The 11813-nt window shown below is 47.9% G+C and overlaps 1 protein-coding gene across 1 annotated transcript; it reads left to right on the plus strand.

The window, feature by feature from the left end:
- The first annotated feature begins 3444 nt into the window (after positions 1-3444).
- Positions 3445-10950, plus strand: FAM187B (family with sequence similarity 187 member B). Its single transcript, XM_081199934.1, has 2 exons — positions 3445-4321; positions 10532-10950. Exons 1-2 carry the CDS (start codon positions 3486-3488, stop codon positions 10869-10871), a joined length of 1176 nt encoding a protein of 391 aa, XP_081056060.1. The 5' UTR covers positions 3445-3485; the 3' UTR covers positions 10872-10950.
- Positions 10951-11813: the final 863 nt, after the last annotated feature.

The following is an 11813-nucleotide window of genomic DNA, read 5'->3' on the forward strand; positions in this document are numbered from 1 at the left end:
ATTGCAGGGATAAGTGCAGAAAGCCAAAATTGTGTACAGTATAGTCAAAAGATATAGGGTGCAATGGCCAAATAATCCCGCCCCCCTAGATTTCCACCCTCTTTTATTAATTAATTACTTAATTTTTGGTCAAGCACCTGAAGCTCAGCTGAATGCACACAAGTTAAATGTGCATAAGTTGTGAGTGCCTTTTGCTGAGCAAGAGCTGAAGGACTGCTTGATACGATCTCTGCGCACTAGGTTTGTGAGAGATATTTCACCAGCCTGTTACGCCTACTATTATTGCCATTTTTAAATATTTTTATCCCACCTCCTCTCCAAGGAGAACTCAAGGCAGTCTATGTGCTTCTCCTCCCATACCATTTTATCCTCATAATAAATAACCCTGTGAATTAAATTGAGAGATAATTTCCTACATATCTTTTCCCTTCTGCTGTTGTCTGGTGGCACAATCTTTCAATCACAATCTTCCTATATACTGAATTGTTTCCCCTTCAGGAACTAGCCGGTGCAACTTGTGATAAATAAGTTGTCTGAAAGGTGGGGGAGAAATGCTAAACGTGAATAAACAAAAGGAGTATTTTGATTTATTTATTTTTACAGCACCATCAATATATGTGGCCCTTTCCAACATAAGCAAGCAAAGATGAAGAAAGGCTTTGCTTGCTACTTGCCAGAAATAACTTCTGTTCTTGTTGTTTTAAAATTCTGCCACTTGGGATAAAAGGAGAAAGGGAAAGGAAGGAAAACATAAGCCGAAAGATAAAAGTCAGAGGCAGATGTTTTCCTGTGCATATAGCAAATGGCACAGGGGTCATTCCTACAATCTTATCATTGCAGAGTTTCATGCTGGCACTGATCTACAGTTTGGGAAACTGCTATGAGCAGAGTGGTTTAACCATCAGTCCCTCTTCACAGGGAACTCTGGGTGCAAACCCGACTGAATTCAATGCTACTTATGTCTGAATAAATATACATAGCCAGAATGGGGAACCTGTTGTTCAGCTCCAGTCCCATTATCACAGATGAGCCAACCCCAACACAGGCAGCCCATCCCTGGGTCGGAAACCTCAATTTGATTATTATTCCAGAAGATTAATAAGAGCTTTTTTAAAAAAAGACTTTGAACTTACAGTTGCATTCCTGTTGTACCACATCATACTTTGTTTAAAACACTCTTTGTTTCCTTTAGTAAAAAGAAGAATTAGTCATTATTTATTTTCTTTTTCATCACTGTTTGCTGAATGAGCGGTGTATGTTTTCTGTTCGCAAGAGAGACCTTTTATGGTTAGAGAGATCTTTCGTGTAACCGGTCTTTTATTTGTGTGTGTGTGTGTGTGTTTAAAAAATACTGGTGAATGGAAATATGAGGCCGTACTTAGGAGGATCAGGGTACGTAGAGCCCCTGCCTAACACCCTGAGAGCTGCTGCCAGTCAGAGTGCAGGCCAGCCACCAACCTAAGCCCTGCCCTCATGTTTTGGACTACAACTCCCATCAGCCCCAGCCAGCTGATGGGAGTTGTAGTCCTGAACAATGCGAGTGAGAGAGAGCACCATGCTGGTGAAGGCTAGTGTAAACAAATGCAACATCCTGTTATAAGGAAGTTCTCTACCATTTTATGGTGTGCATGTAGATCCCGCAGTTTTAAGCCCCACTTTTTTCCTGACCCTTTGTCTGCAGCCTCTCTTCCCCTGACATTTCTTCCCCCTCCTTCCCCAATTTAGGTGGCAAACACATTGGCCCCTCCACTAAGGCCCAGCTCCCTTAAATGGAATCAAAATCTCATAGCAGATTGTTGGTAATGTCCTTTCTTGCTTCTCTCCCTCTTCTGTATTCTTTCCCTTTACTATTGTTATGAGTTGGTGGGGGGGGGGGTTCAGTTTGGATGAAAACCCTTCCAAACTTTTGATCCTGTGTCTCTGAGAGCAGAAGGTATAAAAGAGGGCTTGCCAAACCAGTTCCTTTGTTTGAGTGGCTAGTTAAGTACCACAATTTAGCATATCCAAAGAGGTTGCTCTGCAAGGGTGGGCCTTTCCCCTCACCCCCTTCACCTGACTGGTATGTAGGAGAACAATAGCCGCAGTTGGATTGTGAAGGAGCTGGAAGCTGGAGACAGAGAGACATCGCTTGCTCGCTGTGTTGCTCTGAGCTGAACTTTGGGGCTCCCCTCAAAACTTAAAAGGGAAGCAAGTCCTTTTGGGGTGTTAGTGCTGTGAGCCCCTCCATCCTACGCTCATATGTGTCGGTAAGTGTAAATATATCCCAAAGACACCACAGTCTCCTCTGACCTTCATTCCAAGGAAACCAAACCTGTTGTTGTTGTTGTTTAGTTGTTTAGTCGTGTCCGACTCTTTGTGACCCCATGGACCAGAGCACGCCAGGCACTTCTGTCTTCCACTGCCTCCTGCAGTTTAGTCAAACTCATGCTGGTAGCTTCGAGAACACTATCCAACCATCTCGTCCTCTGTCGTCCCCTTTTCCTTGTGCCCTCCATTTTTCCCAACATCAGGGTCTTTTCCAGGGAGTCTTCTCTTCTCATGAGGTGGTCAAAATATTGGAGTTCAGCTTCAGGATCTGTCCTTCCAGTGAGCACTCAGGGCTGATTTCCTTAAGAATGCATAGGTTTGATCTTCTTGCAGTCCATGGGACTCTCAAGAGTCTCCTCCAGCACCATAATTCAAAAGCATCAATTCTTAACCAAACCTAGTAAGCATGGGAACTCCCAGAATCTCTCAGCATTCAAAGATTGAGGTGGTGCATAACAATATTGCCTCTTTTCTAATGTTCTTTCCCCTTTTTTATTTCTATTTTTATTTTAAGTCTAACAAGTGCATTTACAGTACAGGAAAGATTATGTAAAAATTTTGTCTTTTCATTAAAACATTTGTAAAATAAGATGAAAAATATTTTTTAAAAATATATATATACAGTAAGGGAAAGAAGTTTTTAGCACCTTCATAAACCATAATTCTTCACTTATCTGTACTGCCCTCATTACCATTTTCTGTTGTTACATACATTTGTAAAGGCAATGGCTGCATCTTTCCCTCCTTTTAGTAGGTTGCTGTTAAGAATGTTTATTATCTTTAACAATAAATAAAATGGGCCATGGGAAGGGATGAACCATGTGTGTTACACTAAATTCCTTGGAGAAAGAAACATCTAATAATTTTATTCGTGTGAAAAATAATATTGCCCAGCTTTTCAGCTGATAAAGCCTCCCAGATCAGATCAGGAATAAAACAAAAATAAGAATGAGTAATGACTCGCCACCCCCTGGCAGCAGTTGTGGAGAGAGGCATGTCTGGGTCTCCAGACAACCAAAGTCATGCTGAACATCAGCAATTAGAATTACCGTACTCTGGCTAAGCCCCACACTCCATTATGACATCATCCTCTTGCCCACCTCAGTTACGATGTCATAGTGAGGTCAGCTAGAACGTTCCTTTCCAGTTGCCCTTAGTGCGACAGTGCCCAGCTGGTCATGTCCTCTTGGGCATCTACTGTGGCTCTGCTCCTGGGTTTGGCCTTGGCCTTCACTGATGGTAGCCTGTACGAGGGCCACTCCCTGGGGCCGCCATGTGTCCCAGGCCAGCCTTGCACAGTAGCCTTCATCTCTGACAACCCAGTGATCCTGCGCTGCCCCCATGTCTACTTCAAGATTTTCGTCAGTTGGCAATACCTGGACCCAGCCTGGGCGAAGGAGCAGCCCGTCACCTTCCTGCGCTCAGGGGGCCCCATCTGGCCCTTGCTCGGCCATGCCAAGTTGAGGAGGTTGCGCTTCAAATCCCACCTAGTCGCTGGCAACCTGTATATCCCAAACCCCAGCGAGGAGGACTCCGGCTTGTACTCCTGCCGGGCAGGCGGTGCCACGATCGCCTACTACGATGTGGATTTCCAGGATGCCGGGAGCATCCATGTCTCGCACGCGGGCCTCGGGGAGACAACCCTGGGCAATTCCACCGCCGAGCTAGAAGACGGAGCGCGGGCCAAGCTGTTCACCTCCTGGAGCCCTTGGCAGTCTTGCGACCGCTGCGGCAACCTTGGAGAAAGGAAGCGAGTGGGTTTCTGTTATGCCCAGGTGACCCGGGAGGACCGGCATGAAGATCCACTGCCCTGTGGGATGGTCAGGAGGAAGCACCCGGCGTTGCCGCGAAGGGGCCCGGAGCTGCGAGTGGAAAGCTGCCAGGTGCCCTGCGATGCGTCTTACCTGCTGTCCCAGGATCAGGCCAGCGCCGTTCCGCTCCTCGTCTTCACCACCTACCACCCCCAGCTCAAGACTGTCGCCCACCTGCGCTGCCCAACCTCTTCCATCTACAGGTACGGACCTCAAGCTCGCTCCGTGGTAGAGTCACGGGCCCTGGCTCAATCCCTGGCAACCCCAGTTAAAAGGAGCAGGTAGAAGGCAGCAGCATATTTCTCTCTTTAAGACCTTGGAGTGAGAGCCACTGCCAGACAGACACTAAGACAGGGGTCGGCAAACTAAGGCCCGGGGGCCGGATGTGGCCCACCGGGCTCATGCTGCCCACTCGGTCAGTCCCCACGCTGAACCAGTGTGGCGTGGAGGCTGCGCCACGCGGGGTCTGACTTCTGCAACGCTGGCACGGCTTAGGATTGGCTGCAAGAAGCTCCTGCAGCCGATCCGAAGCCATGGACGCCTCTGGGCGATGCCCCTTCCTTCCCGCCGAGGTGGCCGCATATGGCCAAGAGCCGAGCGGGAGGAAGCGGCGGCAGTGGGGAGGCTGTCTCTGCCACCCAGGCCAGCAGCATGGGGTCTGCGGGGCACAGAGCCAAGGCAGAGGAAGCGGCGGCAGTGGGGAGGCTGTCTCTGCCACCCAGGCCAGCAGCATGGGGTCTGCGGGGCACAGAGCCAAGGCAGAGGACAATGACGACGCTGTCGAAGACGAGGCAGTGGCTGCGGCATGAGTGGCAGCGGTGGGGGGGTCTTTTGGGGATGGGGGTCCTTTGGGGGGTGCTTTCAGGAGAGGGTGGGTCCGGCCCCCCACAAGGTCTGATGGACAGTGGACCGGCCCTCTCCTGAAAAAGTTTGCTGACCCCTGCACTAAGACTATACCAAATGCAAATGGACCGATGGTCTGTAAGGCAGCTCAATATGCTGTGTCTCCTTGATACGTCGTGTCTCTAGCCCCAAACTTGCCTTGCAGGGTTATTGTGACGATAAAATTGGGGAAAGCCCTTGGCATCCCACCATGAGCTCTTCAAAGGGTGGGTGGGATGGAAGTGTAGTGAACAGGTGGAGCTCAGTGCTCCATGAAACAACTGCCTTCTGGCGCAGCACATCCCATTTGGCCGCCTGAGGCAAAACAGGAAGGTGCCGCTGCTGCAGTCGCACTGAAGCCACTTCTCTTGTGACAGTGGGTGGAGTTCCCGTGATGGCTGCGGAGAAGCGAGGAGAAGCAGAAGTGGCTTTTGGCTAGACCCAGTGAAAGCCCTGAAAGAGCTCGCTGGAAGCCGCAGCCACTTCTCACTTCTCTGTTGGGGAAGGGCATCAATGGGAGCACGCCCCTCCCCCCCGGATTCCACCGCCTGAGGTGGTGGTTTCAGTTTGTCACACAGGCGGGTGGCTGCTGACTGCAAGGAACCGAAAGCATCTTATTGTTGCCTTGGTGTTGTTGCCATCAATGGCTATTCAGAAGCATTCCTCTTCCAGCAATGCAGGTAATGTGCCCCGTGCCAGATCTCTAGAAAAGCAGCCAGCATCCTGAAATATACTTGGAGTCGAGCGTGGATTTCATGCTCTTTATTCAGCTCATAGTGGTGAGGAGGAATGAATGTTCCCCCAAAGTATCTGCTTTTATATACTGTACATCAGTGTTTCCCCACCTTTTTTGGGCAACGGCACACCTGTTTAATCAAAAAAATCTCGCGGCACACCACCATTACTGCCCCGTGACGTCAGCGCGCAGCGTCACGCCGGGAGGGACGCACGAAAGTGAAAGTTTTCACTTTTTTCCCCTCCCCCTTGCCGGGGAACCTCCAAGCTTTGGGGGTGGGGGTGGGGAGGCAGCAGAGCGAGGGACTGAGGGACGGCGGCAGCTGAGGCGGCGGCGGCTGTTGTGATGGTGGCGGCGATAGCGGGCGGAGGAGGGGGCGGCGGCGGGAGTTGCTGCTGCTGCTGTTGCTGCTGCTGCCCGGACATGCCGGCCTCCTCCTCCTCCGCTGTCTCGCGCTCCTCCATTTGCACGCGCTGCCCCGCCGCTCGGCACCACCACCGCGGAGCCGCCCCCGGCTCGACGCGGATCCTCGCCGCCGCCGCCTCTCACCGCCCGACTCGCCCACCTCCCTCCCACGGCACACCAGCCGATGTCTCGCGGCACACTAGTGTGCCGCGGAACACCGGTTGGGAAACACTGCTGTACATTATTTACACAATGGGCTATACGTGATTGGCTAATTCCGGGATTCTCCTATAGGCCAATCAGGTTGTGGATTCACTTCCATCTGGAGCTGGATTGAGTGGCTCCTGCAGACCAATCATACTGCTGCATTGTTCTAGGACCAATCAGACTGCTGTATTCTGAATCCTATTGTTCTAGGACCAATCAGACTGCTGCATTTTGGATCCTATTCAACTCAGTACATAACACATCCCAAAATGTATCCAGAGCTTACAGCTGATCTCTCTCTCTCCCCCTCTCCCCCCCTCTCTCTTTTACACACACACACACACAGAGAGAGAGAGAGAGAGAGAGAGAGAGAGAGAGAGAGAGAGAGAGACCGACCCAGATTGCACCTTCCTTAGATGGGAAAGGGGAAATCCACCCTCCTTTTTTCCTGGCTGAAAGATTTGATTTATCAGACTGACCTCTTTCTTGTCCACGCCATGAACCTAAGACACCATCTATGCAAGGCTTCGCTATCCACTTCTTCCAGCAACCCATCCTACACGCTAGCCAGGAGGGCACAGAGGAACCTTTGATTTTTTAATCTGTCCCCTTTTCACCCCAATAAAATAGTCAAATGTAGCACAGGCCCACATGTGTTTACTCAGAAGTAAGTTCATCTGAATTAGATCCCGTGTAGGCTGTGTAAACATTACGCGGCTAGGTACATGTTTCCCAATCCAGATCAAAACTGGTTTGAGGGGCAAATCAAAATGCAAGCTTTCATAAAAAACTACAGAGGAAATATGGATTGTGGCCAAGATTGTGAGCACAGTGCTCCCCCAGCAAGCAGTGGGAGCACGCTGGGTGCAGAGTAAATCATAGAGTTGGAAGGGGCCATGAGGCTCATTTTGCCCAGCCCCCTGCAATGCAGGAATCTTTTGCCCAACGTGGGGCTCAAACCCCCAACCCTGAGATTAGGAGTCTCATGCTCTACCGACTCTGCTGTGAGTGTGTACACAGCTTTCCGCCCCAAGTAAGTCTGCATAGAATTAAAGTCGGCTGCACCCACGTTGTACATTTAAAGCACGTTGTTTCTGCCCAAAGAATCCTGGGAACTGTAGTTTATCCTTGACACAGCTACAATTCCTGGCTTCCATAACAAACTACCGTTCCCAGGATTCTTTGGAAGAAGCTATGCATGGTTTGTATGCAGCCATATATGGTTTGTTCCAATTCTTTCACCATCCTAGGCATTAGCTGCTCACCCACCACAATCTTCAGCACGAGGAAATGTCTGTGTGAATGAAGGGGAGATGCTGTCCCATATAAGTGTTCTCATAGCACTTAAGTTTCGCCTGTGTATGTTCTCTCTCTCAAATAAAAGAAAAAAGCCAGTTAATGATTGACAGGTGACTCGACTTTCACCTCCAGATGCAAGGCCAAAATGCCGATTAATAGCTGGGGGGTGGGACGGGACTAAAAAAGTATCAGTAGCAGCAAACTGAATCCTACTCTTTAGTGAAGTAGGAAACAGTTCACAGGAAAAGCAAGAAGTTATGTAGGAATAAAGACATTTGAGACGAGGCTAAAGCGAAAGTTTAACAACAGTCTGCTATGGTCTGGCAGGATGGGAATCCAATGATCTCTGGATCTGGCCCTGATAACGATCTGACTGCTGTTTATATTGCATCCTGACAAATATTTGAAAAAAGCCGGTCCTGCCCTGCCATTCTTGTTGTGTAGGACATTGGTAGCACAACGTCTTTTCTCAACCTGAAATTGTATGTGCTCATCCTCAAGAAGATGATGCTTTTGATCTAGATAGATTTTAGCTCCTGTTGTATGCAATAGGGAATGTGGTTACGTGATGGGCTCTCCTTGATGAGGTAATCCACACCTTTTCCTACCTGCACGTTCTCCCAGGTGAAGGGAGAAGGAAGTGGTGGTTGAAGTCTTTGCATATGTATCCACCCACAGTGTTATTGGACAGGTGTGATGGATACACACACAAGCACATTTGTTTTTACCTGTTTTCAAACAGACACACACTGAGGCAATGCAGAATCAGTCTGCAACGAGCGTCTATTTGATGAATGAAACCAGTTTCTCAAGAAGTGCTTTTCAGGGGCAAAAAATAAAAAACGCAGTTTATTTAGATAGCATGTGGACAATTTAGCAAGTCTCCATTGCTTCTAGAACAAAAGGTCATGTGTCAAAAGTACAAAGTTTTCAGCACTTGCTTAAACTTCTTGTTTTGTTTATTCAGGCATTCCCTGTAATGCAGCCCAACCACATAACTACTGTATAGATAATCTGAATTAACTTATTCTGATTTGCATGTTATTGCATTTTGTGATATGCTGCATACTGCTTTGGCATTCGTTATGACAGGCAGTATAGACATTTGTAATAATTATAAGTAAGTAGACGACCTGTCAGCCAATGCAAAGCAAGACAATGAAACAAGGGCTGAATCTAGACATATATTAAAAAACGCTGTGAAAATGCTTCCAAAAAAGTGTTAAAATATATATTGAATTTGCCATTAGCCCACCATCGCCATCTAGTGTCACATTTGTATGATGCACTTGGAATGGACTTAAAACATTATATTTGCAGCTGTATAGCTGAGTCCAAAATGTTGCTGCTACCTTTGTCTGCCAATCATTTCTGTGCCTTTCCACAAGACCAGAAACTTGGGAGGCAGCAGCTGTCTCAATTCTTGCTGAGCATTTGGGTAGAATATAGTCTGTGTGGTTTTTCTTAATATTATCTGTAAGGTAGAGCTGGGGACTCCAGGTCCCATCAACCCTAGCGAGCATGGGGGTGGGGAATTATAAGCCACAAAATCTGGAAGGCCAAAGGTTCATACCTGTGTCAACTGCCCCGGAAAAACCAAACACCTTGTTTTTTCCTGATTCAGGTAGGTAGCCATGTTGGTCTGTTGTAGTCATAATAAATAACGAGATGAAAGATATTATATATATGATCCAAAAAGAACTCCCTTAAGAGAATCAAGTCTTTTTGTCTTAAGACAGTCTTTAAAAGAATCTTTCAAAAAAAGTTTTTTTTTAATAATTCCAGTAGCACCTTAAAGACCAACTAAGCTTTCTAGGTATGAGCTTTCGTGTGTATACACACTTCTGCAGATACTAGTTTTTTCCTGGAAGTGTATGATGGCCATGTTGGGTGTCGTGCTCTCATGTGATTTTGAGCCAAGACCTTGCCCCCCCCCAGCATTTTTTGGGGGGTCTGTGATCTCACATGGTGCCCCAGAACATGTGTTTTGGGGCACTTTGCCCTCCAAAGTACTTTTTCCGGATTTACGATCTCACACAGGAGTGCAGACCTCAAATAGAGTTTCCCAGTTTGGGGCCATGTTGTGTTGGGGGGGGGGTGAAGTTTCTCTATCCCTGTTAGAAACAAAGTAAGTTATGCTTGGAATTACTGGATTGTATTTAATGTTGGTCCTACTCAGGGTAGACCCACTGAAAATAAAGGAGATGACCAAAGGAGGCTCACCAATTTATTTAAAAGCACTATTTTACCACTTTAAAGCCCATGGCTTCCCTCTGGGAAGAACTCTGGGAACAGTAGTTTGTTAAAGCTGTTGAACGTTGTTAGGAAATTCCCTCTCAGAAATGCCCAACACCCTTAGCAAACTATAGTTTCCAGGATCCTTTATTGCCATGACTGTTAAAGTGTTAGAAGAGTGCTTTACAGTGGTACCTTGAGTTAAGAACTTAATTTGTCCTGGAGGTCCGTTCTTAACCTGAAACTGTTCTTAACCTGAGGTACCACTTTAGCTAATGGGGCCTGCCACCGCGCCGCCACTGCGCGATTTCTGTTCTCATCCTGAAGCAAAGTTCTTAACTCGAGGTACTATTTCTGGGTTAGCGGAGTCTGTAACCTGAAGCATCTGTAACCTGAGATACCACTGTATATGTATATCATGAATGAGAGCTGTAATTTAGTTCAATACAGCCTACTTTTTTTTTAAAAAAAGCATCCTTGACTAAGGCAATGAATTAATCACCTCAGGCACCTGTAGTTAATTGGCTAGGATGCTAACTGGACAGTAACAGCCTGCATTTCTGTCTGCAAAATGTTGGGAGAGTCTGCCTGCCTGCACCCCCCCCATCCAATGCCAACCCCATTTCTCCCCCCCCCTTCTTTTCTTCAGTCCTGTGTACTGGCAAGCGGGACCCACCATGCTGACCCGCCTTGAACTTCTCCAGAAGAATAGCTCCCAGAGCCTGGACAAGGCCACCGGCGGCGGGATCCTACGCCTCTCCTTCCAGAACGAATCGCATGGGGCTTATTACCAGTGTTATGTCAACGGGCACCTGGTGGGCAAGTTCATTGTGGCCTCTTCCGGGGTCGTGCCAGTCTCTGGGGAGCATGGCCACACCTACTCCATCATCGAAGCGCTGATTGTTGGGCTCTCCATGTTCCTTGTTTTCCTGATGTTCCTCAGCATCATCCAGTCCTGCCGCAGGAAACCCGGAACCACCATGGTCTAACTGGGATGCAGACAACTTCTTGGACATCCCAGAAAAGCAGGGCATGGATTGCTGACTAATAAAAAATATTGACTAGCAATGCATCCAGAGTCAGTCTTGAACCCTGGAGCTGTGTGTAGGGAGGGGAGGGCTTGAAATCTGTGTTGGTTGGAGGGATGCTGTACAGTAAAAAGGTAAAGGACCCCTGGATGGTTAAGTCCAGTCAAAGGCGACTATGGGGTTGCGGCGCTCATCTCACTTTCAGGTCAAGGGAGCCAGTGTTTGTCAAAAGACAGCTTTCCAGGTCATGTAGCCAGCATGACTAAACCGCTTCTGGTGTAACAGAACACCGTGATGGAAACCAGAGCACACGGAAAGGCCGTTTACCTTCACGCCACAGCAGTACCTATTTATCTACTTGCACTGGCATGCTTTTGAACTGCTAGGTTGGCAGGAGCTGGGACAGTACCAGGCAGTAATGCAGTGGCAAATTCAGCTGTTAACAGCCATGCCCCCTCACAGCTGCATACCTCTTCTAAGATTATACAACCTTCTTAAGATTATGCAATAATAATTATTTTTAGAGATGCATTGCAACAGTCTATGCAGATCTCCATATGTTGTCTTTCAGTGAGATCAGCTATTTTCTGTGCAAATACATGGGCAAATGGTTTGGAAAGCTGCAGTATTGTCTTTCGGAGCTGTGTTTTCCACTGCACGTAACAGAACTTGCACATCCTTCTTTTGAAGCACCTTGTGTTTTCAGTGTCCCTAAATGCTTAGCTTTGGAGCACACAGAACTTCTCTTCCATGTACTTCCTGTACGTCTTCTCCAGAGTGACCCTAGGAACCAGTCTTCAGCAGCTGACTCATGTCCTTGTCTCCAATCAGAGCAGAGGGCCAGAAGAGTTCTCTAAGTTGCCCAAGGGTTCCCTTGTCATGTTGACTGGGAGGGTCTAGGAC

The sequence above is a fragment of the Podarcis bocagei genome (assembly GCF_964188305.1).
Source record: "Podarcis bocagei genome assembly, chromosome: 7".
In the NCBI taxonomy this organism is placed as follows: Eukaryota; Metazoa; Chordata; class Lepidosauria; order Squamata; family Lacertidae; genus Podarcis; species Podarcis bocagei.